The sequence below is a fragment of the Desmodus rotundus genome, chromosome 8 (assembly GCF_022682495.2).
Source record: "Desmodus rotundus isolate HL8 chromosome 8, HLdesRot8A.1, whole genome shotgun sequence".
Lineage (NCBI taxonomy): Eukaryota > Metazoa > Chordata > Mammalia > Chiroptera > Phyllostomidae > Desmodus > Desmodus rotundus.
Genome location: NC_071394.1, coordinates 57,423,409 through 57,449,943, shown reverse-complemented (window position 1 = coordinate 57,449,943; position 26,535 = coordinate 57,423,409). Strand labels below are relative to the sequence as shown.

Sequence of the window (26,535 nt, the reverse complement as noted above, 5' to 3'; positions counted from 1 at the left end):
CGCGCCTGGGGACAGGCCTGCCAGGCTCTGTGGCATCGCGGGCCCATAGGGAAAGAGGCTTTCCATGCCACAGACTGGCGGGAGGTAGGCTCCTTGCATGGCTCCTGGGAGCTGGGGCGTGAAATAGGATGCAAACCCAGGGATAAAGTAGGGCAGGAACTGCCCGCCCAGGAAGGAAGCAGGGTCACCAGCAATCGCGTTCTGCAAGGCCTGCAGCTGGGTGGGATCCACGTGCGTCTCTCCTACGACTTTGCCCAACACGGAAAGAGCAGATGAGATTTTTTCCTCTTTTTTGGGGTGTTTTTCGGATTTGGTGGCCTCTAATTCCTCCTCTTTGATTTTTTTGACCTTGTTTGGCTTACTTTGCTTTTTCTCCGATTCTTTGTTCTGTGGCTCGGTCTGCTGTCCTGACAGAGAGGATGGAGGAGGAGGAGGAGGTGGTGGTGGAGGTGGTAGAGTCTGCAGCAAAGGTTTGGCGGGGGCACTGCTGAGAGACAGGGCAGGAGACGAAGTAGCTGAAGTAGGAAACCCAAGCATGCCTGCACCGGGAGGTGTTAAAGCTGAAAATGACAACAGAGAGATGCCCACTGTCAGTGCATGGAGCCAAAGGAAGGCTGGGCGCTTAACCTTAAACTCACTGCTGAGGTGGCCACATCCCTAAAGATTTATTCTATACATCACAAATGATCTATTACACACCAGGAAAGTCACCTGCACCAGCTTTTCTGTGTTTGTCATATTTCTTATGTTTATTTTAAACACCCACCCTTAACTCTAGGGAATGCCGTCTGCATAGTTTAGCAACATTTTACTAGGAAAACAAAGGCTCTCTCATGTTACGAAAGACAGATGGTGAGAAAAAGAACATCCTGGTAAAGAGAACAGTGGTTTCTTCTAATTGTTACACTTTGCAAGATCACTACTCTGTTATTCATTTTAACCAATTTTTATTATACCTCCGGGAAGGCAGACCCACTTGTCCTTCACTTGAGCAGTCTAATAATTACCATGTTCACTAAAAGTAATTTGCTATCAAATACAATGAAATCCATCTGCCTAAGTTCCTGCAGAAAAATACATTTATATTGAATAAAGAAGGTGATAGGCTAATTAAATAGCAACAGTAAATGACCACCAAAGATACCAAAAGCCAAATAGCAGTGAAGTTAGAGGTACTCGTGCCGAGGACTGGGCATGGTTAAGCATGATTTCGTTTTTCGTCACCGTCCTGACAAAACGGCTAACGGAGTACTTGATAGGAATTGAATATATTAGCGCTCAACTTCATCACACCCAAAACATGATGCTTCTTCAAGGTTTACTTGTTGTAAAAAAAAAAAAAAAGATTTTTACCACATTAGAGAAGAGGAATTCAGTGCTCAGTAGGCAGACTCACGTGGGGCAGAGTATGAGTCCTATTGTAATGCAAGAGATCTTTGCTAGGTTTCAAGTCCCCAATCTAACGGTGTGGTTGGTGATACCCTATTACAAATTCATTTTTATGAGCTGGGTAGTTGGGTAAGAAACTAAATGTCAGCTCAGGATAGAAAAGGGAGTTATAAAAGTCTGTGCCTTTCCGAAATATGCTTCCTAGAATCAACTAAAGTTGATTGCAAAAGGAAGAGCCTGGGTAGGTGGTGGTTCATTCTTGACTGAGAGAAGGCTCACCACTGAATGGTGAGATCAAGGACTGAGGTGGAGGCCTGATGGGCTGATAGGAGAATTAACCAGAGAAGGTGAATGGAGTTTGATTAGTACATAGTTGTAGAGAGAATGAATATAGATTTAATACAATCATCTTTTTACTATTGCTCAGAGTCTTACCTGCATGCTAAATGAAGCATTTGAGTGTTTTAAAAAAAAATTTAAGTGCACAAAAATTACATGCTTCTACTTCTGTAGCTAGGAAAAAAAATCAGTTTCTTCATTGGTCTTTACCCAGCTGAGGAAGCTTTTCTTAGACTTAGTATAAAATTCAAGATGCTCTGAAGTCCTTAACATCACTTTCAACTTCACGCTAATCATTATCATATCACTGTCAATTAGTTTAGCTTATGACCAGCTGCTCTCCTCTGTAACCTTACCACACCCAAGTCTTCTCTGACCTGCTTTGATAAGTTCTGTAGTTTCAGTGATAGTGTCAAAGGAATGCCCTTCATGTTAGAAAATAGTCTCCCAATATCCTCAATGGTAAGTAGGGACAGACACTAAAAATTCCATTTTTTTCTTTTTTAGTAAGGAAATTGATTCCTTGAGGTGCAAATATTCAAAATGAAAAAAAAAAGCCACCTTGAAAGTAACATTGAATTTCAGGGAGAAACTGATAACAGTATCCACATTTTTACAGAAGGATAGCTGACACAATTGAAATAAATTTAAATGAAAATGATGTAAGCTTTGCAGGGTATGGCAGGAATGAATGAATAAATTCTGTGATCTTTAATCCATTTTAATATGATAAACTTCTTTGATTCCTGGGACGTACACTTAGCCCTAGAGGAAACTGTGACACAATGGAGTTGCTTTTGGGGGCCAAACCCTCAACTCCCTGGTCTTTATTACTACACTAATATGCCTAGTATCTTCTTTCTACTTGCTTCTGCAAAAAATTTTATTTGCAAGAAAGAACCAAAGATATTAATACACCTATTTCTGAAGAGGCTTCATATATACCACATTAGATAATTTGAAGTTTTTTCCCATTATGTTATTCTGATTTTATGATACTCTGTGCTATTTTACATTTAACAGAGGGTAAAACATTAAGTCAAAGAAATTACTATCTAATTATAGAATTTCAGGCATGAGTGTTTCAGGTGGCAAAAGCTTTACTAAGGACAAAAGAGTCTTCCTTACATTGTTAGAATGATACTGTGTTGGTAGTAACCTTCTTTGCCTATTCATAAAGACAACCTTAACTCTAAGTCTGGTACAATGAGACTTCACCTCAGTAATTCAACCCCCTTCCCTCCGTGATTTTCCCAATAAATTTAAAAATTGCCATCTCCCCTATCTCTGTGTCATGAGGATTATAGTCAAATTTTGAGGAACTAAGAGACTTAAAATAATAGCAATGTTGTTAAAAAGTAAGATGGACCAATGGTTGTTCACTAGGCTTTACCAAAATATGGAGTCTACAGGTTCCTATGTAAAGGTCATAAAATGAGGTACAGGTCATACAATGAAGTCATGCAATAGTCTTCTAAAGCCCTCACTACTATAGTCAGAAACTATCAGGGATTTCTAGGAAATCAATACCTTGAGAATTAAGCTGAGGTAAATAATCAGCTGTTAAGTAAAAGTTTTAGGAAAAGAAATTCAGTTTCAGGATACTGAACAATACACATCAGACCTACTAGTAGAAGACAGCCTGTAAAAATTTGTAGTCAAAAGTTCAGAAGCCAAGTGATAAAGGAAAACCAGAAACAGAAGACAAAAACTGAGAAGTGATCACATGCAGAATAACATAACTTCTTTCCCATTCCCTAACTCCTACTCCGATTTTTTGAAATTTCACTAAGAGATTAAAGTTTATCTACAGATAATCTCAAACTACTGTAATTTTGTTTGGTTTTGTTTCCTTGAAACAGCTGCCTATTCCCAAAAGCAATGCTTCTGGAAAAACATGCCTGTTTCACATGAACTTGGATGTCCTTTTCCCCATGTTCCTCTGACCTAGGTCTCCTAACAAGAAAATTTATTTTTGAGGTGAAAATAAAACTAATTGTGGACATGGGGCCACAGACAATTGTGATAAAATTATTAAAGACTTACTCTTATCTAGATTTACCCCAAATGTGCTAGTAAATTGCACTGAAGTATGAGAAAAATGCAAAAGGCATGTTTTGAAGTTCCATTTGAGGAAATCGGGTTAGGCAGTATTTCCAAATACTAATGGAACATGTAAAAATCAGACCCTGATTAAAATAATAAAGTTATATATTAAAAATAGAAAATCGAGGGTTTTTTCTTTCTATTCATCTTGAGCAAAATTGCCAAAGGAAGCTAACATCCTCAAGGATCAAATGTCAATTTAAAGTTTTCTAATTTTTTCCAGGTGTACAGGCTTGTGATTTTTTCTCCACTTTCCCTTTTTGCACATGATCATGATAGAAAAAGACAAATGTGGAAAATTTTTTAAGCAGAAAATAATTCATTTTATTTAAAAACGAAGGCACACATGATGTACATTACTCTTGAAAGGGCCTCCTTCATGATCTTGAAAGGCTAAATAATTTGAGGATTTCTTGGAAGTGAGGCAAGGAAGTTTTGTGAGCCATAAAGCTGGGAAACCAAACAGCACCTCCACGCAAAAAACAGGAAAATGGATGTTTAAAATCAGGAAATTTAGAGGTTGATAAACACTACAACTGAACATGTATATTGAAATTAATGTAAACCTTCAAAGGTGTAGCCTTTGGAATCAGACTTATTACTTTACAGCACCTCTCATTTAAATGGAGTCCCTTCTTAATGATTTCCTTAGGACCAAAACCTTCTAATTTACCTCCAAAGGGATAGGGTATTTTTAAAATGAAGCCTTTCCTACAACTAAAATCCCATTAAAATGGGCCCAAGATGAACATGGCATATTCTCAAAGTTTATCCACATAGATAAATTATTGCAAGAACCCAGAGCATGTGAGAAGTACAGAAATATTCTACTTATGAAGTAATTTTCTCCTTTTGACTTCACCTAGCTGGTGTGTCTATTTCTTCCATAAAGTGAAGGAAGTATTTGCTTGATGAGAAATAATATAATAGAAAGATGATGATAGAAAGATGGAGAACCACAGCTCCACTCTGAGATGCTTAAAATACTCAGCACTCCCCACCACAAGTAAATTAACCTAAAAATATGTGAACTGGGAAGTTGGGAACTCAGGCTCTCAGATGGGATCCTGCTGGCCACTCTGCTGTATTAATGTTTAAACTCTATCAAAAACCAAAAAACTAATTCAAGAGAAATTGCAAATTGCAGTGAGCATGTTCACAGACCTTTTTTCTTTATAACCCTGTCCAGTTTGTTTTGGTCCTTGATTTTAGTAAGCAACAGAATCATCTAGTGCTGAGTTCCTCAGTGTCTGATGCACTTAAAGATACTGCTGGCTAAGGAAGACCTGCCTGTCCATTTCTCCATGGCTCAGATACTTAAGAACAGTGCCCACATTTCAGGGGAGGATATACATTGTATTTATGCTGAGCAGAATGAGGGGAAGGTTATGTTGTTTAAGTATTTCAGAAACATCATCTCTCTCCTCCCTTATCACTTTTTCTCACGTAGGACAGTCAGTGAAGGACCCGTTGTCCAAGCAAAGGCCTTCTGATCCAGTGGGGAGAAAAACAAGATGCTCTGACCACTGCTGAGAGGGGTGACTACAGAAGCATCAACAGCCATGGACACAGACACTTGAACTGTTCTTAGTGCATGTAAAATATCAAATGTTACTCTATCAATATTACTCTGAATATTACTCTGATATTGTTACATAATATTTAATTAATATTTAACACAACTATACATTGTACATCACTGTTCATAGGAGCTTTTTCACATCAGACTTTAAGTGGAAAAACTTTATTTTATATCATTGATAATACAAGTTTTTCCACATAAGATATTTTTTCTATGTGTCAATTAATAATCACAGTGATATGTATATATAGTAGGACTAGAAAACTAATACATTTATATGCAAAAATAGCCTTTGAATTATTCTTAAAACAATTATATCTGACCAAATGGACAGACAAAACATGTAATTGTAGCTGTGATATTTCAGGCTCCAAGAATGTCCAGATATATAAGCCCAAAGTCTTATTGGGGGGAAGGTACAGGTATGATAGTTCAAGGAAGGGGCACTGCAACAATGTTCCCAGGGCCACTCATTCATGTGTGGGCCCTCCTGCTTCTCTCCAATGCCAACACATCATTCAGGGCAGGGAACCAGATGAGCTGGCCACAGCCGAGAGACCATTTGGTATCACTGTTTTCATGGGTCCTGAGATAAAAGTTAAAGTGGGAATACCTTCCTAAGTTCACACGGCACGTTTGGCTTTTATAAAAGGGGTGAGATTGAAAAATTTGATGTTTATGTAAATGTCTTATTTGTGTAAATGAACAAGTTCTCCTGGGTGTTTTGGAAACTTTCTAGAAATATGTAATTAGTTAATCCTAGATAAGTCTCCTCAGAATGTCAAAATTCCCCTTTAAAAAGAAAAAAGTCACTGTTAATTTGAAAAATAAAACTTAGTTTAAAGAAGAAATTATAAGAGAACCATTTTTTTCTATTCTGGATAATACATAACTTTTATATACCATATAAAACATTTAACATTTCTTAACTGATTGGCTATGTGATTGCCTAGCACACTGTATTCAACTTTGTTAACTTAATAGAACTGCATACCTGTACTTATTCATGAAACTGAACTGGCACAAATTTCATTTCTCTTGGTGAACACAGAATTGGATTCATCATCTGGGGTTGTCTCAGAAAGCTTTATAAGTTTGTTTGACTTAATTACAGACTTTGGCTGGGGTGGGGCTGCATGTGGGAGGGCATGGGGCAATATTAACATATTTCTAAGGTTGCAAATTTACTTAAATAACAAGCAACAATGGATGCTAAGAATAATCAACATTTTATAGCAATGACAAATTGCAAATTACCCCAGAAATCATATTGTTAGTTGTTAAACTTTAAATATAAGCCTCATTATGTGTTAGGTGTTATGTAGGTAAATTCCTGTGTCTAGAGGCCCTTAACTTTTGAACTTCCTGGCACTTATGTGGGGGAAAATAAAAATAAACAAATAAAAAAAAATCCCCTGGAAAGGTTATAAATTAAGATACCAATAAATGCATTATTTAATGCTTCACTTTCTAAATATGTACATCACATATTAAGCCACACATTTGTCCTAAAACTCCATTTGAAATCAGTACTGAAATGATGATAAAAGGAATATTTCTAAGATATATAAATGCAATGATATAAATAATGAATTTATTTATGACTAGCCAGTCTTTATTTTTCTGCATATATTCAGGTAGACATACTTCCTACTTATTAATTATAGCCAATAAAATCTATATTTCAAATAATTTAATGTCTTCACTCACTGAAATGAAAAGAGATTCAAAGGTACCCTGATCTTGGTCACATGTGATCAGCTGCCTAATACTACTAATTCATTAGATTGACTCCCCTGGATGTGACTTACTGTTTGAATTCTGTGGGAATCCGGGCAAGGAGGATGGACCATTCATTCCAGGAAGAAGGACTGGAGGAAGGCCAGGGAGTCCTGGATAGGCTGCCGGAAGGCTGATGCCATGGAGGGGGCTGCTGTCTACCATGCTTGGCTGCTGCACTGCTAAGCCCAGCACATCTGAAGCTTTCTTGATACGGTCAAGTTCTTGCTGTGCCATCAGCTGCCGAACAGTGGTCGGAGCCAAGTAATCTTTCTCCCGATCAAGCTGACTCCCAACCGTCTCCCTCACTTTTGAAATGTGCTGTTTGGAGAAAATATGATCTCTGATGGACAAGCGGGCAGAATACTTCACCCCACACAGGGTACACTCCGGTTTGGTGCCTTCTGTCCCACTTTGATTGATCATGAAAGGCTTCCCTATGTTGATTTTAAATTTCTTCTCCTTGGCCCTTGCATTCTGGAACCACACCTGGACCACACGTTTGGGCAGACCGATCTCATTCCCCAGCATCTCACATTCTTGCATGGTTGGTGTTCGGTAGTCACCGAAGCATGCCTTGAGAACCTTGAGTTGAAGATTGCTCATCTGGGTTCTGAAACGCTTGTGACCTGGTCGATCGTTATTTTTGGATTTAAAAGGATTGCTGGACCCAAAAGGATTTGGGGAGCTTGGGTCAGCGATACTGGATGTTTCACTGCGGTCAGCATTGTCATCGGGGTCATCCGTGATATAAAAGCTTTGGTCATGGTCACCATCTTTGTCGTTGAAATGTATTGAGGGGCTCGTGAGAGAAAAGAGAAATTTCTCATCACAGACCTCTGTGGTGGGTGTGGTTGCTGTTTTCTGCAAAGTGTCAAGAGTTTTTGGCTCTTTAGGTGATAAAGCTGGCTTCACATCTCCAGAACTTCCCATGGTGCTTTCCACTTCAGCATTGCCCTCATCAACAGTGGTGGCATCACTGATGGCTGTATTAATTGATGATGTCTCATCAAAATCAGTTTTAGTTTGATCATACCCAGCTTCAGCAGGAGGGGCATTTAAATTCTCAACATCCTCAGAACACTCTGCTTTAAATGAAGAAGGGCTCAGCAGATTCTTGGGTGACAGCTCTGCTGTCTTACTCACAGGTGTTGACACCGTTGAAGCTAATTCATTCTCACTTGATAGATCAATTTTAGTTAATGGCAGAGATGGATAATCAAAATAAATGTATTTCTGTGGGCTTTCCCCCCCATCTTCTGTGGATATCAAAGGGCTTGGGGGCAAGCTGTACCCTGCCTGCTTTCCCTCATTCCAGTGCCGAGAGCGGATGTGACTCTCCAGGGCTGACTTGGCCTTGAAAAGGGCTCGGCAGAAAGGACACCGTTTATGAGACTGGGCCGGACCCACCGCCCGGAACTGGCCCTTCCTTTCTCGGGCTCGTGTATTCTGGAACCAGACTTGCACAACTCTTTTTTTCAGCCCTACTTCCCGGGCGATATGATCAAGCATTTTTCGGGTTGGATTGGAATCCAGCAAGTATTTTTCATAGAGTATTTCCAGTTGTTCAGGAGTGATAGTGGTTCTCAGGCGTTTATCGCGGTGTTGGTCTTCACCGCTGTTGCCTCCCTCCTTTTCACTGCAGTTATTATCTTCTTTGTCATCCAGTTTCCTTTTCAGGGAAGCAGCGATGGTGGTGGAAGCTGTGGTGTGGGAGGCACTGGTCTGGGGTGGCAGTTGTGACAGAGAACCGCTCAGTAGCTGTCCGGTCATCAGGGGGTTGTTGGGGTCGAATATCATGTAGGGCATATCCAGGGGCCTCTCCAGGAATGGAGAGTGAAGGAATTGGTTTTGAGCAGCGAGGAAATGCATGTGCTGGTGCTCCTGCCAGAGTTCTGGGCTCGGGAAGGCAACGGTACACTGATCACATTGGTATTGGAGTAACTGTGGAGGTAGACTGTTCTGGAGAGAAGTCATGGAAATCTGCAGTGGGCTGGAAGGGACTGGGGTCTGGGAGGCTGAGGGAGGTCTTCCAATCAGTTGGGGTTGTTTGGGTGGCTGGGGCTGGGGCTGGGCCACTGAGGACTGTGGTGGGTCTGAGGAGGTCGATGCTGAGTGTGGGGCTGGCTTGGTGCCTTGAGAAAGGGGCAAGGGGTCGTTTTGCTTTGGCTTTTCTGTGGGATATTCAGGTTTGGGAGATGTCTTCTCAGGTTCTGGTTTGGGTGACGGAATCAGAGGGGTACTTGTCCCAGAGCCAGAACTGGCTGCAGGAGCCATGACACTTTTGGCTGCCTCTGTCTGGCCGGATGCTGTGCAATGCTTGTACACCAGCTGGTCGGTGGCATCCATGGAGTCTTCGGTTTGGCTTTCATCTTGAGCATCGTCATCTTCATCCTTGTAACACTGCTTCTTCTGATGAGTAATCAAGTCAAAGATCCGGGGGAATACCACATTGCACTTTTTACACTGATATTGCATGTTGCTGGTTCGGATGTACCGCTCATTAGTCAGTTCTCGTTTTTCAGTATCTTTTGTTTCTGCTTGGTTCTCGTAACTCTTCCGTGCTTTCTGACGAGCATTCTGGAACCATACCACGATAACCCGGGTTGGGAGGTTGAGCACAGTGGAAAGTTGTTCTATCTCATCATCTTTGGGGTAAGCATTAGTGTCAAAAAAGTCTTGTAGAACCCTAAGTTGGTAGTCAGTGAACCTCGTTCGAGAAGACCTTTTACTGAATGAAGCATCAGATTTATAATGCTCTAGAGAGGAGGGCTGTGGGTCAATTCGTATGTCTTCCAAAACTGTTATAGGTGGGTTACTGAAGTTGTATGGCGAATCCTTGTTTCTCTGCCTTTCCTTAAAAAGTGTGTTGCGAAACCAGTGCTTAATAACTTTTTGAGAGAGGCCCGACTTCTCTGCCATTTCCTGGATCTGTTCTTCACTTGGAGAATTATTGATGTCGAAATAAGCCCTCAGAATTTTGAGCTGATCATCTGTAATTCTTGTCCGTGGGCGTTTGAACTGAGAATGCCTTAAGAAGTTAGGGTCCAACCCGAGCTGCTGCTGGCAAAGCTGTGTGAGGTCTGCGGACAGCGTGTCCATCTGGGGAAGCTGCAGGGCCAGCTGGGGAGGAAGTGCTGGGTGTTGCACAGGCTGCATCATAATAGAAGGGAAGAGGGGAAGGTCCAGAGATACAGGCAGCTGGACCTGTGGGGGAGCAGAAGGAGGAGGTGGTGGAGGAGGTGGCGGAGGAGGAGGTGGTGGTGGTGGTGGCGGAGGAGTGGGTGGTGGAGCTTGTAGGGGAGTGGACACCGAGTTTGAGATTTTCACAGGCCCCATGGAGGAAGGCTGCGGAGGAGCTGGGGGCAGCGGGGGCGGGGGTGGTGGTGGAGGTGGAGTTTCTGGAGAAGGTGGTGAAATTGGATAAAGCTTGTCATAGGCCTCCCGGTACTGACGAGCAAATCTTTCCAGTGCTCCATAGGGGAAAAATTGACCATGCACATGTTCCTGGTGACTCTTTAAAATGAGAACATTGGAGAACAGTTTCCCACATGTTCCACATTCCAGTTTATCTGAGTTTTCACCCTCCCCACTTTTGCTCTTCTTCTGCACCTTCTGTCTGTTTTCATTATACTGAATGACCAGCTCAAACCCAAAGTTTTCCAGTAATGCTTTGGCTGCATTTCCTCTGGCCCCAGAAGCTATTCGGGGTGGCGGGATGGATGGTTCCAAGGATTTGGGCTTCTTTGAGTCTTTGCCTTCTTTGAGTCCTTCACCTTCACTTGTAAATTCTTGCTTTGGTTTTTCTTGCTTTTCTGCACTCTCTTCTGCCTCCTTGCAAGATGGCACATCCTTCATGGCTGGGCAGTCAGCACTGGCCAGGTTGGTTTGGTCTTGTTTCAATAGCTTGCTCGCCTGCTGCTGCTGTTGCTGCTGCTGGGGTGGCTTTTGAGATGGTAGCGGGGGCTGTGTGGCCTGGTACTGTTGTGCTTGTTGCTGTAGGATCTGCAATTGAGTTTGGCCTACATGATGTTGAGTCTGAATCTGCTGCTTCAAGTCTTCAAGCAAGGATCCAGCCATGCCCGTCATGCCAGGCATACCAAATGTGGCAGAGCCCCCCAAGCCCAACTCCGGCCCCAGGCTGAACTCTGCCCCAGGGATATAGAAAGGAAAGAGAAATTGAGGCTGCTGAAACTGGAGCAGAGCTTCTGGGGTCATAGGAAAATGAGGCAAAAAGGCTGGGTTTAGAAACTGAGGCTGAAAGAATGCAGCTTGCTGTTGTAAATCATGCTGGAGTTGCATCTGAATTTGTGCTGGTGACTGTGGTGGGTGATGTGTAGGTTGTTGAGCAGAGATTAATTCCGGAGTTTGCTTTTTGTTTAATTCTTTGGCTTCTAAGTGGGAATCTTTGCTGCTTGCTGCTGCTAAACTCATGGATTCTAACATCCCTTGGCCAGGACTGCTAACATTTGCTGCAATGCTATGGCCCCCGGCCATGTGACCACTTGGCTCCAGCTTGGCAGCCCTGGCCTTTGTCTGGTGGAGCACAGATCGCATGTGAATTTCCAAGGTCGAGCTTTGGCTGTATGCGACATTGCAGATGCTGCACTTGTAGGGTTTGTTATCCGTGCCACTATTGGTTTCTTGGGGGACAGGACTAGAGGCTTCCTGCAATACCTTTTTCAATTTATGCAGATGAGAAACTGAATTATAATGGACCAAGAGAATGTTCTTTTGGGTGAATGACTCTTTACACACTGTACATTTATATGGGCGAGATGGATCGAGGAATTTTTCCATTGTAAAATTTGGCCCTTTTCTAAAGGGTAAGGTCCGCTTTGGTTCAGAGCCTGTGTCATCGGGGATAGAGCTACTGTCACTTCCTACAGGACTTGCCTTCCCCTCGTGGTCCACCTCATACTCTCTCTCCATGTCCTGCTCAAGGGCATGCTCGTCCTGGGCCATCATTTCACTCTCGGCCCAGAGTTCACCATTCACAGGCAAGGAGGCATACAGCTGTTGGAGTTCAGCTTCACTCAGTTCAGGGTGGCCTGCTTCCAAGTGTTTTTTTAAAGCCTGGAATGTACGGAAACTACGTTGGCAGAGACTACACATTGTTGCAGCCCGAATCACATGATACTGGGAATGTATCTGAAGCTTCTGCATGGTCTTGAAAGCCAAGCTGCAGTGGTTACAGCGGTACTTATATACGTGGCGGTCTGAAACAGACAGGGGTTGCCTCTTCTGCTGTTCACTTAGCTGATCTTGCAGGGGGTCAGGGATTTTCACATCCTTACTCCCATTTTTGTTCCATTCGGGCATTTCTATGGGTTCTTTAGATGGTTTCTGTTCCTCACTCTTTATTTCCACACTAACCTTTGAATCGTCAAGACCTGCCATACTTTTGTCATCCACTGGACTTTCACCTGTGCAGGAGAAAGCACAAACATATTGCTTACAGGAAGGAGGGCTAGGTGCCTATAAATATGGTAAGTAGAGCCTCTAAAGGTTTCTGCTTAATTGGTGCTTTAGAGAAAAAGTTACTAAGCAACTACTATGTTGCAAGCACTATGCTAGGCACTGCAGATACAAAGGTGAATAACACATTACCCCTGACCTAAAGGAATTTTGGGATAGGGAAGAAAACCAGTCAAAGGTAATTATAGTATGCTACAATCAGTGTGACACCAAGGGCCATGCCTTAGTGTTCAGCAATTAGAACATGCAGAATATTCTTGGTCATAGATGCACGGGTCCCCCAACAGCTGTGACATATAACAGATACTAAATATGCACTGAAAACTATGTCTCTTGGAATATTTTTTCCTTTGTGCTTTTGTTTTAACCCTTTGATAGTAATAATCTCGGAGCACTACCACACATTCAAGCCCCTGATGTGTGTGTTCTGCAGACCTTGGTCATAGGTCGGCATACCTGAATATTTCCCAGACCCCTCAGCTGTGACGGCTGCAGGTGTATCCCGCTCTGCTTTCTCAGAGGTGGCTGCTGGCAGTAGCAAAGTGTTTGGCATCATCACATCAGGGACAGGCACCTGTGAAAACACACGGGGTTTGTATCAAATATACCCCAGAAATCATAGACTCTGCCACATCCCGCATTTGGCCAGGAGCATCCCACTTAGAGTTTTGCAACTGAAGCAGGGACATTTTGTGGCTCTTACAGACAATTACTATCCCATCAAATTTCAGATCAATGCCATTGCAATGCTTTACTCTTTTATTTTTTTTAAATAAAAAAGTTTTTGTAGGTCTCTTTCTTTATACTGATACTCAAGAAAGTTTGAAAGTCAGCGTGTCCACTTGACTCATTTGATTAACATCGTAGGTATAAATATAAGGCTTTAAAATGCATTATTGAATAATCTATTCCTGTGTCACATTTGTTTATTTTCCTAAGCAAAAGAGACAACAAATGGGCAATTGACTGTGATTTCTATAACATCGTCTGTGAGACAGCTTTAAGTTGTAAAGAAGAAATAAATTTCTATTGACCAATAATTACAGATTTTGCGTTGCTACTTTTCCAGAGATCATGCCACACGTGCATCAACATTTAGTGTCCTTACTGTCATAAGCAGCTTCTCCACACAGTCTGGAGACACGCTGTGCAAATGTGTCAGGTGCAGCTGGAGGTGCATCTTGTTGCTGAGAACGTCCTGGCAGAGGGGACAGCAGATGACTGGCTGCACCGAGTGTTGCGACAGGACATGCATCTGGATACGACTTTGGTCCCTACTATTGTAGTTACAATAAGGACACTGAAAGAACTGGAAAATATTGAATAAACATGGCAAATGTTAATGTTATTCTGATGACTTCTGAGCATTAGTAGTAATACTGAGGGTTAATTCATTGCCAGTCACAAGGTCTACATTTTAATCGGACTGAATTGCTTGGGGCTCTTAAACTGCCTGGAGTAATAATAAAAAAAAATTAAAAAAAAACAGGTTTATTTAGCAAAGGGAAAAAAAACACAGTTACCTGTTCATGACAGAATTTATTGTCCTCTGTAGGTTTTGATCTTTTGGTTGTGACATCTTCTTCTTTTGCCAGCAGGAGCGTCTGGGTCACCCCTGACACATTGACTTTTAGCTCCTTTTCTGGTGTGATTATTCCTGACCCCCCCCAAAAAAGTAGAACACATCAGTTTCAAAAGACTAACAAGGTCGAACTTGAAAGATTCTATGATTTTCATATAGTGCTGACTCTGAAGCACAAAAGGAACCAAACACTTTTAAGTGATGTTAATCTTAAAAGGCAAAAGACACACTTCTTTGTGTCCACTGACTAAGTGGACTTTATAAATATATTTTAAACTGTACTCCTGTCTCATGTTTAGATAACCCTAGGAGACCTTGAAAGACTCATCAATAACATGTGCTCTCTGGTGTCTCGGGCTGCCTTTATCCCATTAAAGCAAATCTACTCCCATTCACAAATGCTAACATAGAAATGAATTATTTTTGCTAATGTTTAATTCCTTATCTCTTTTCTAAAATTCTTGAATATTTCAAAATTCTACAGGAGTTATTTGTAATTCAAACAAAATTAGTATTTTTATAAATATTATCTATACATGTCTTCTGCTGTTTTTGTGATTTATTCTTTGCTTTAGATATTTGGCTGTACTCATACCATTATGGTCCAAATCTCAAGAAGGCAACTGTTTTATGAGGTTGATCCAAATATTTAGCGTTAAAGGGGGTTTAAAATTTTACCTAGATGAGCAATGTCACATGTAGGAGCCTCACACACGTCAAAGGAAAGAGTGTGATTCTAATTTCCCAATCTAACAGAAAATTCTTTCCAGCATCAATTTTCCCGATAATCTCCTCTGCAAGGGTGGATATTACAGCGACATTGGGTAGGCATGTCACATACATCTCACGACAAACACAAAACCTCATTTACCAGCCATTCCAATCTCATCATAGCACGGCATCATCTGACCTTTTTTCTGCTGTTTATTATGAGTATTTCTAATTTTAACTTTCAATTTTCACCATCTTCCAGTCAATTTGCAACTAAATTATTTTCAGGGTGAGGATACTATCACTGGACAACTGGGTGCAAATACATGTTGAAATGCAATGAAGCTAAACCATTGATTGCTATCCGACCTCGCATGAATATACAGTCTAAGCGTAATCTGATTGTATGACGTGCGTGAAGATTTATCTTGATTTTTTCAATCCACATATGGTTCATATAAATGAACAAATTGCACCTTATTGCAAAATAACCCAATTTTAATTTAAAAATAAGGTCAAGAATGTTACAGAAACAAAGTAAAGATAAATCAAAAAATATATTCCTTTTTCTATCCTAGGTAGAGATGCATGTTTAAACCATATAAACAATTTTAAGAATTTTGAATTATGAAATTTAAAAGTAAGTGTGACTGCAAGGGCACCAAAATTCAAATAGAACTTTAATGACATAATGACAATAATGGTAGGTGCAGAATTACTGCTACCTTTCACATAATTACATGGATTTCTAGATTTACAAACGGATCTTATTTGAATGGGAACTTTTGCCCTATATCTATATATGCCTTGGAGAAATTTAGATTCCTTCTAGACATCTGAAAAAAGAATTGATCACATTTGTATTTGAATGTACTTAAATTTGAGATACAGACTGAAGAATTTCATGACATTGATTAACATGATCCAAGTATTTGATTACCAAAGATTTGTCATAACCAGGAATTATTATTTCATGATTAATTCTGGCATCAAAAATAGTTTTTTCTTTCTCAAAGCAGAATATACTTTGTGCTGTTGTATGTAAAGTGTTAAAAACAAACATTCAACAAAATAATATGATAAATAGTGTTTTCAAATAAAATTTACTGCTTAAAGTGTCAGATCAAGTTGTATAAAATGATTGTCATTTACATCAGAAACGTCTATCACTTGCTTTCTCCTTTGATACTGGAAGTTGTTTTTTTTTAAGTTCCCCATTATTGAGTAAGAATATGCTCCTTTAAGCAAATAATACTGTCATATCCCCTTATCATTCTTTGTGCACATGGTAGAATGAGATGTAACCCAATTACAAGCTTGTCCAGTTTCCTATGCTACCAAAGACTGTCACACACTAGTTAAAGAAGAATTTCCATGACTCCTGTTGCTTGCAGGCCCTGTGGGACATTAGAAATAGCACAATCCTTCCAGAAACTTTTAAATCTATTAAATGTATAGCTGTTGTCTTATTATCATAAACATAAACATATATCATAAACATATATATTCTAATATGGTACTATACAGGGTTAAAAATTTATTTCAAGCTATGAAACACTTGACTAAAACTATACATTGGTGTACACATTTGGTAGAATTAATCCATTTTATTTTTATGCTTATTAATATTCATTAACAATATAGTTGCTTCTGAGTTTAGTGACATTCATACTGCATCAAGGAAATAAGAGTCAGGTGTTAGGGTCATTTCAATAGCCATTGCAATAACTGTTGGCTATTGTATTCCTCTATCTAATATATATGTGAACTTTAATATCGTTTGCCTAATTAACTTAGTTAATTAAACCATGATCTTAATGCAAGCTAGGAGCTATGTAAAGATCATTTTATTTTACATAAATACATTACAAATAATAGCTAGAGCCCCCTAGCTCCAGCAAAGCACCTGGAAATGCATGCCATTGATAAAGGGAAGCAGAGAATTCTGAAATGTAATAACATATGACAAAAACAGACTCTTGAGGATAAGGCAGGTCATCGGGATTATTTGCAAAGTGATGGAAGTTACATTTTATGCAATGTGCCTTTCGTACTTTTCAAGGGGGTGCTCTCTCAGGTACTACAGCCTCCCTGGTAACTTACAAGGACTCACCTCTGAGGTCTTTTTCTGACTTATTTTATTCTAGAAATATTGTATATTAAATAAGGGCCAATCAATTTCAGGAAAAATTTGATTAAGTTTTATGATTACCCATAGTTTATATGTTACTTTATTTTAAACAAATCCCCTTTGATACCCTAGACAAAATTTTGAAGTGATATCATAATTCATTTTGTGTTATTAAGGACATCACAATATTCTCAAAAAAAATGTCCTTTTAAACACATTTAAACTAAAAAATGAAGTCTAATTAAAAATAAGCACTGCCAAATAGATGAGCCAATGATTATGTGTCAGTTATGAGATTATTTAACTTGCATGAGTTTGCAATATAAACATGACATAATTCATTTCAATTCAGATGCCACCTACTTAATAATTTTCAGTCCCTAAAATACAGAAGGTTGTAAAATGGTTTATACTCATAACAAGTGAGGAAAATCCAATAACACACATATACTCAAAGCAAATCTTGAAAAAAAACAATAAAACAAAATACTAAGATATTATTTGAATATTATTTTGAATCAATGCTTTGATAATGTTTGAATAGTTAAACTTGAATATAATAGAAGATGTTATTCAATGTCAAATAATTCTAAATTATAATTACCAGCACAGTACTCTTTCTAATGAGACTGGAATGAAAGGATAATTTTAATTGCAGTAATGAAGGTTAATTTCCATCCTTCCTTATGTTTACTCCCTTATTAAAAAGTAGTTCCCTTAGCTATGGCAGAGACATATTACATTTTCAATGCAAATGTATTAATCTGGGTAAACTCTATATTAATTCTTGTACTGCAAAGAGCTGTAATTTGGATTATAATTAATCTAAAGTGGCACTAGATTTAAATGACAATATAAATGAGGCATTAGGAGGTTTTTCTATTACGAATGAATATTCAACCAATATAACCTGTATATTGCCAAGCCTCATTTTGAAAGCTCCAGTCCTGGAGGTCAGTGCCTATGACTCTGCACAACAGCTTACACAAACAGTCTTTCCAACGTGTGTTAGCTCCTTCCTGTCTAAAAAGTTCTGCGCTGAAGTGGGGTCACACTGTTTCCATCTAACATACTAAGATGGTGATTAATTTAAAAATTTTCTCATATATTTTGACATTTACAATTGATGTTAAGAAAAGGACAATATATACATAAGTGGTATACAATCCTTAAAAATACTTGCAAGGGAAAAAAATCCATGTAATAATTTTTTCACTTAACCCAATTCAATTTAAAAGCTGAAAACTGTTAAAAGTTCATGTTATCAATTGCAAGAACTGTCTTGAAGTCTGGGAGGTTTCAAGGCTAAATATTTATACCTCAGTAATTGCTTTTAGTTGGTTTTAAAGTCCATTTTTATCCCTTTAGGTATACCTGGGGAGGCCTTTCTGCAGGGATAAAAATTTGTTCTAAACTACCATTATGCAATATTTCATATCCTCTCCTATATGTGAGTCCTGTCTAGACGGGACAATTAGACAGGGACAATAACTCATTGGGCCATTAGGGAGTGGTGAGCCCATTATTCTGGCAGAGAAGTGAATGTTACTGATGGAGACAGGGCACCTGCATCTGAGATGTGTCCCAGGTAAGACTCCTCCCTCAATGGTAAGATTAGAGACATTTTCAAGAATCCATCCTTATAGGGTATTAATATTTAAAACCAAGCATAATGTCATATATCCAAGTATTATGCGAGCACTCACTGAACACTAAAGTGCTATCTGTGTTTTTCACACATTCTTCAGAAGACTGGGAGGGGTCTCTTCTGCAATCTTGCTTGGTACCACTGTGAGAAAGAGGCCACTGAATGCAGGCAGAATCCTGCCCTTCTGGAAGTAAGTAGTCAAGCAGCTAGCCTTGATGAGATCCATCCTAGAGAGTGAGTAAACTGACTACCTTACTATTTCCAAGTCTTTTCAAATGAGGTTTAAATGGCACTACCCTTGACCTTACTGATTGCTAGGTATTCAAATTTCTAGTCAGTAACCTCAAGGGCGGCATACTAACATGCAGCTATGGCATCTTTTTTACATTGCTTTAGGCTCAATAGCAACCTCACATCCTCTTTGTTTAAGTCAAATTAGAATCATATGTTAACCACTATATCCTTGACACAAATTGAAGCTTTCTCACTGGACTCCTGAGAGCAATTTAGCATTGAAGAGTGTAGGGTAGGAGTGGGGAGGCCCTTTGAATAATTTTTGAAGAGAATGCAAAACTAAGATATGCAAAGCCAGAATTACAGATGTGGGACAATTCGGGTTTAAATGAACTTGTGGGTAAAAATGATATTTTTTGCACAACCCAATGTCTTCATAGTGAAAACGAGCTTCTTTATATGAGGCTGTCACTAGAATTCAAGGAAAAGATAGATGACTACCTGAAACTAATAGGCTTGAACCCGTTTCAGCAGTTCTTCTGCTTCAATGAGTCCAACATAATAAAACTAGGTATAGTGTGCGGCAAAAGTAGCCAATGCAATATTCATTCATCGTGACCACAGATTTCCATCTCATACATACAAAGCATGGATGAAGTCATATATTTGCCAAATCAAACACAGAAAAAGCCTTAGGTATCTACACCAGATGCTGGCCTAGGGTTTGTTTGTGCACAAGTAAATGTCATGACACCAGGGTTTGTTTTCAAAGACAGTAGCTTTCGTTACTGGGGTTTGTCTATTTTGGGAGATCAGAATTATCCAGCACCTAATCCCTTTTCAATGATATTTCCTCTTTCTTAGGCTGAATCACCTGTAAACTTTTTCACTGGATTTTGTTTGAAATGCCTCAAATAGATGCCCTTAAAAAGGGCAAATTCCTGAGTGTAGTTGAAAACAAAAAGCAAGGAAAATAACATGTATTTTTAGGGTGATGTTGTTGGGGGGGAGATGCCTGTGACTAGATTAAAAAACTCAAGTGATATCTAATCCTGTGCTTATGAAAAATTAATATGCCATCAGAGGAATCACAAGTATAGCTAAGATTAATGAAAAGCACTTTAAAAATTACAAGCACACAAACTGATTTGATTAAAAAATAATCTCGCTGGTCATCCTGTAATATTCTTCAACTTACCCACATCTATTCTGTCAGATGGTTATGATTAAAAATAGGTCAATGGGAGGCTACTGATAGAAGTCACATGCAAAATGCACATGCAATGAATAGTAGTGGAAATGTTAGACAGTTTAAAATGAATAAAAGCTTTTAATATAAGCATGGGCATGGGGTAAAGGAAGGGCCGCTTTGGGGAGCGGGGGTGGGGAAAGAAAGGTGAAAGGTTCTCACATCTTACCAGGGTCTTTACTGGAGTTTTTGCCTTCACTAGGGTCTCTCTCATTTGTGTCTTTCTCATCGTCCTCAGCCCCTGCTGCAGGTTTAATAGGTCCTTCTGCCTCCTCACTTGGTTCTTCTGTTCAGAAAGGCAGACCAGTCAAATAACCACATGACCATTTCAAAACTTGGTCACTTATGAATCATCTGCAGACATTCATTCTCAAAAAAGAACATAAATTTATCCACAAGGCTATATTAGAACCTGCTGATGTTACCAATGCAAATTTTTTTCTCAAGCAACTTCTTTATATCCATTGAGAACATGGGCCTGTACTAAATTAAAATAAAAGAAATCATTTTAAGTACAGTCGAAGCTAGGAAAGCTTGAAAAATGGGTGTAAGGCCGTCCTGTAATTGAATAGTAGAACCTCCTGGAGCCCCTGTTCCGTGGACTTGGATAGATGGCAGAACAAACCAAACTCTGAAAAAAAATGCCCCATGAAATAATGTGATAATGATGGGTTAAATATAAGACAGGTGTTACTCCTGCCTTCACTCCCCACACCCCAGAGGAATTCTTTGGACTTTGTCAGAGTAAGATCTCAAAAGTTCAGTTACATTGGGATTTGTTTTTCTATAGGGGGAGCTACACAGGGCATAGGACATAAGAAGGTCTATTTCTTCTATGACAACCACATCACCCCACACCTCATTCACGGGTTCACACCAGCTAGATTACATGGAAATCCTCATAGTAACTCAACCCTATTTAATTATTCTGTAAATCTTAGCTATGCCGCTACTGGTGGATTAATCTGTTTATGCAGTTAGCCTCTGTGCTGGGTCTGTGCAGCACTAATCCGTGAAAGGCCCACTGTTCTCTTTCATCCTGTGATCATTTGTCTCTCACTGTGCTGATGTCACATTTTAATGAATTTTTAGCAATCTGAGTAATGCCAGATAACCCGACTTGCAACTCCCCTCAGCATGGCATGCTGTTTTCACGGCAGCACAAAAAATAAAAATCATATTCCCCTGTTCAGGTAGGAATTTCATAAATTAGGAGAAGAAGGTAAAATGGGATTTGAAGCACCAGGCTGCTCAATTTCATAAAATGTTTAATGACCATATAAATTAACCCTGGAAAGGCAAAAGGTCATTGACACATATGCATACACTCTTCTATTTGCTTTTGATAAGCAGAGCTTTTATGCAGAGAACATGAAACAATTAACCCTTCAATAACCATACAAAACACTGCTATGGACATTTTAAGTGTCAAGCATTAACTGAAAATTACACACTGCATAAAATTTTCATTGCAAATGCTATAGTGATTGAAAGGGGGAATCGTGGCGCTCTCCACACCCCATGTTTTATTAATAACGTTCTGACAGCAGAATGAAATATCCACTGTTATATGCAGCAGCTGAGCACACACACACACACACACACAATGCTATTAAGTGTCTCATTGGCCTGCCCGCTCTGCTACTGTGAGAGCAAGACACAGCATAGGGGACAGTTCTGGGCTCAACGGAGGCAGCTCCCCAAAGCTAAGGGGAAACAGGACACTTAATCCATTCAAAATAAGAGTTTGCTTCCACCAGTGAGTCCTCAAAGGCACCACACAAATCTGTTTGTTCTATATTTGCACTTTGCTGCTGACAAAAGCAGTGGGGAGGTTCATGTGGAGGGGGTTGGCCACTTGAGGGTTTGGGGGAAGTGTCCCTTTCAGGCAAACACACACGGAAATTGTACTTTAGGAAGAGAGAATGGACGCTTTTCAGGGCTCCAGCCTGCTCTCACTGGCATGGATAATTACCACTCAAACACGGGCTCCCTCATCCCACACAGGGCCAGGCTGAGTGGGGACAGTGGCCAGCTTGGTTCAGGAGGCAGGAAGGCTGAGATCATAACTGGATAGGGCCATGGTCTCTGCCAAGTCCACACATGTGATGTGACGTCCAGTGGCAGGCCGCTACCTGTGACAGCCCATAGCAATTACTTTTCAGCTCATCCCAGGGAAGGAGACAAGACTTCTTTGAGTAGATTTACTGAACCTTTCCCCCAGGGCTGGAAAATGAAGTGTCACCAGGCTACCAGTGTCCTTATCTTGAGGGGACATAAAATTGTAAGGGCTATCGCAACTCGCATTAATAAAACATGGGGTGTCAGGAGAAGAAAACGAAAATTATGAAGGTGCTCCAAGAAAAACTACAGTGTAATATGGGTCTCATCAGATGGTTTTTTGCAGGGTCTCCGATTCTTCATTTTCTAGTATGTGTTTTAAGGGTGAGAGAAATTCCCAGACATGTTCCTCTATACATCACTCTGGTGTCTGACCTCAGCCTGACCCTGGCAACAGTTTGAGAAATCTGAATGTGAACAAAGCCTCTGTGTCAGCAGCACGGAGAGACTCTGCCATCAACTTAATCGCAAACAGCAGTTCGGAGGCCATAACATCGCCTAGCTAGTCCAAGCCACAACTCAGAGCCTCTGGACGAGGATTTGACTGCACAGCCTCTGCTTCTGGGATCCCCTACCCCCCATCCCACCTCTCTTTTGGTTCTTCCCTTTGAAATAGGCAGGCAATTAGCTCTAATGCTCAAGCAATTCAGATCTGTTTTGTGGTTTCGAAGGCAAAAGCTGTTTATTACAGGTAGGCACTTTGGAGTCATAGAACTTTGCAAAATTTTAATCATGCAAAAAATAATCAAAGGGTAGCTTATATCCTCCATAAAGTTTCATACAAGTCCAAAAAAAAGCTCACTTTCATTCTTAAGGAGAATTTTTGAAATAAAGTTGACATTTATTTTATAAATAGGCTTTAGAGTCAGGAGTATTAATGTGGAGAAACCACTCTCTCTAGAAAAACTGTACATTGAATTTGGGGTTACGGGAAGAGTGGCAATGTTCTAATTTTCAAGTGCCAGTTTCCTCCATTGTAAAATGCCATAAAGTATATGATGCTTATACATATATAGTTTCCTACAAATGTCATATATATATAATACATTTATATATATATTTATATACATATTATATAATACATATAATATGTATATATATACATTTATATATACATGCATTTATATATATAATACATTTAATGTCATGTTATATGTATATAACGTGACATTAAATGTATTAAACGGATGCTTCAACATGGAAGGAAATTATATAAATTCCATTACACAAAATTCCAAAACAAAGGTGGTGATGCAGTGTTCATTTTCATCAATAAGTTTCTTCATTAATATAGTACATGTAATAATAATAAAAGTATTATAACATTTCATAACACTGTTGTACTCACAATATCAGTATCTTTTTTGCCTCATGGAATATAAAAATACAATATTTATTCGTATATTAAACTTTATAATATATATGTACTTAAGCTTAAAGTGTGTATTGGGGTCCAGCGGAACTCACCAGTTTTCAGACAAATGATAATGCATTTTTATTTTTAAAAGCTTTGAAATAACACTGTAGTCTACAGTACAATTAATTTCCCCTAGCATTTTTTTTATCGTGGCTAAAATAATGATCTTATAAGTTGTTTTGTACATATACATAAACTATATTTAAAAGTTTTGAATAGCTTAGAGTATTTTCATTTGAATAAAAAAGTGATTAGAAAATCACTATTAATTTATTCTAAAAATTATAATATGCAGGGTTAAACATGTCTACTCCAGTGATGCACCTATGATCAAAGCCCCAGCCAACTGTGCTTGCTTCCCGTGGCTTTATTACACAATGGGTTTGGGAACCTTCTCTTCTGAGTCTTCTAAAAGAAAAACATTGCACACTTTTTAGCCCATGGAGTGACCATGTAAAGACGAAGCAGAGGAGAGTAACTTAAACATCTTTAGCTTTATATACTGAGCATCTCTTCAAAACACCTGACTTATAAGAAGAATCTTCCCTTGAATCCTGCACCATCTCCCCATCCAGTCCTACCACCAATCTCCAAATCTATCCTCTATATGATTTGCTTAAATCTACTTAAAATATTTTAGTGACTCACTACAAGAAAAAATTCAGTCCTCTGTACACGTAAGAGTACCTCTGAGATATTTGGTCCTTGTCCACCACTCCAGTATCACTTTTCTTTACTTCCAACCTGGCACTTAATGTTCCAAACAAAAACAAAAACAAAACAAAACAAAAAAACTTAACGCCATCAGAATCATCTGAAAGACTTGTTAGAAATCAGATTGGTGGGCTCCATTCCTGCAGTTTCTGATTCACTAGGTTTAGAAGGAAGCCTATGAATTGACCTCTAGGTTCCCAGGTGAAGAGTATGCTCCTGGTCCAAGGACCACATTGAATGAACCACTGTTCTAGAAACATGTGAATCTTATCAATGCCTCCCTTCCTATACATACCTTGTATTTCCCTCTTATCTAGGACAATTTCTCTACTGTAAATGCCAGTATTTTTCCTTCAAGCCCAACTTGGCAAATACCAGTTCTATCACTTGTAAAAATGGAATTAACAATGCCTACCTCATAGATTTGTTATAGGATAATGCATAAAAATCAGTCAACACAAAGCCTAATATTTTAAAATGCTAGCTGTGTTATTACTAGTATTATTAATTTTTCTTCCTCAAAAAGTGTTCCCTGAATCTTGAACTGGGGTTAATGTTTCTGAATAAGATTTTCTTCTTTTTTTCTGTACATGGATCTCAAACAACTCATCATAGTTTGTGGAAATTATCCATGTACTGCCTATTCTCCCTAATAGCTGCACATTTACTGAAAATAGTGATTATCTTATTTCTCTTGGTGCCAGAGCCTCTGGAACAGTGCCTGGAATATAGTGGGCAGGCAGTACAGGTTAGTTGAAACATTAAATTGAATTTAGGAAGCAAAATTAATAAAGGAGAAGGAGGCATCCAGATTCCATGCACTCCTCTATTCCACTTCAATAAAACTTAAAAAGGAATATTTGTTTGTTTGGTCTCAGTCTGCTTTGGGAGTTTTTGCATCTTCTCTTTCTACTAAGTCACATTCATTATTCAACCCTTCCAGCCTGGCTTCACACCAATTGTTCTTCTCAAAGCCACCAATGATTTCCACGCCATGAAATCCAGTGTCACATCTGGGTCTGCTCAGCAGATGTTATCACACCCTCTTCCCAGGGACCACACTTGACAATCCCTGCTCCGGCACCACATTACCTCTTTTACCTCCTTGAACACATTTACTACAATGTGAAAATAACTTATTTATTTGTGCAGAAATATTGTCAAAAATCTTATTTGTGGCTTATGCCCAGCAGTCCCTGGCATTAATATTTTGAGTAAAGTTGATGGCCCCTAGTTTTCCTACTTAGGGTGACTAGATATATGGCATGATGTCATCAATTGAACTGGAGAAAAAGAGAGGAAATGGTTTCACAGGGAAGAGATGTTCAATTTAGAATTTGTTAGATTTTACTTCCCTGTAGAACATCTCCGTGGAAATACCCCAGAGGCATGGGAGCGTCTGAGTATAAAGCTTCATAGGACTGAGGTGAAGATGGAGATTTTATAAACAAAAACAATAAAGAAATGTGTTGTCAGGGAGTGTATCTTTATTGTTTGACATTTTCTGTCATAGTCTTCATTTTGCCCTATTATTTCCAATCAGGTCATTAATGAAATCTTTTGATTGGTTTACGGTGCGGAAGGCAAATTGGAAGTGTGCTATTTTATCTTAAATATGGTCTCTAGGGAAAAATAACATATACAATAAAAATGTTTTCATGAGACATTCATAAGTGAAGGTAAACTTTGAATGATTTTTAAGAGGGAAATCCTGACTTTATATTGGAGGAATGTTTTCACTTGCACAGTTTGTTTTTTTTTTTTAAGTGTTTCAATACCCCATTATGAGTGTGAAGGACTTTATAATAATTTTTTGTTCTATATAATGCATTATTATTCTAATATATAAATCTGGGAACTGGGATCATGTTTATATAGCAGAAATAAATGAGGTGTGTTGTGGCAATGTGGGTGAGTTTCCTCTTAAATTATCGGAATATAATGCAGCTAAAAGGGCATGGCTGCCCTTTCTTAACATACATATATACACACAAAGCACCAGGACTAGTAAGTGTGTTGATATGGCTACACAAAATCCAATCAGCCCTTTAATTA

The 26,535-nt window shown here is 39.2% G+C and overlaps 1 protein-coding gene across 2 annotated transcripts in view; it reads right to left on the bottom strand.

Moving 5' to 3' along the window:
* The window catches only part of ZFHX4 (zinc finger homeobox 4), a 181,266-nt gene that overhangs the window by 3,622 nt on the left and 151,109 nt on the right, over positions 1–26,535 (bottom strand). For both annotated transcript variants that reach the window (XM_024578293.3, XM_024578294.3), the window contains exons 6-11: positions 20,398–20,514; positions 14,197–14,330; positions 13,782–13,982; positions 13,130–13,247; positions 7,228–12,621; positions 1–560 (exon numbers count right to left, since the gene is read on the bottom strand). The exon at positions 1–560 is cut by the window's left edge and continues 3,622 nt beyond it. In XM_024578293.3, coding sequence (XP_024434061.1) covers positions 1–560; positions 7,228–12,621; positions 13,130–13,247; positions 13,782–13,982; positions 14,197–14,330; positions 20,398–20,514 — 6,524 coding nt within the window. The remainder of the gene's footprint in view (positions 561–7,227; positions 12,622–13,129; positions 13,248–13,781; positions 13,983–14,196; positions 14,331–20,397; positions 20,515–26,535) is intronic.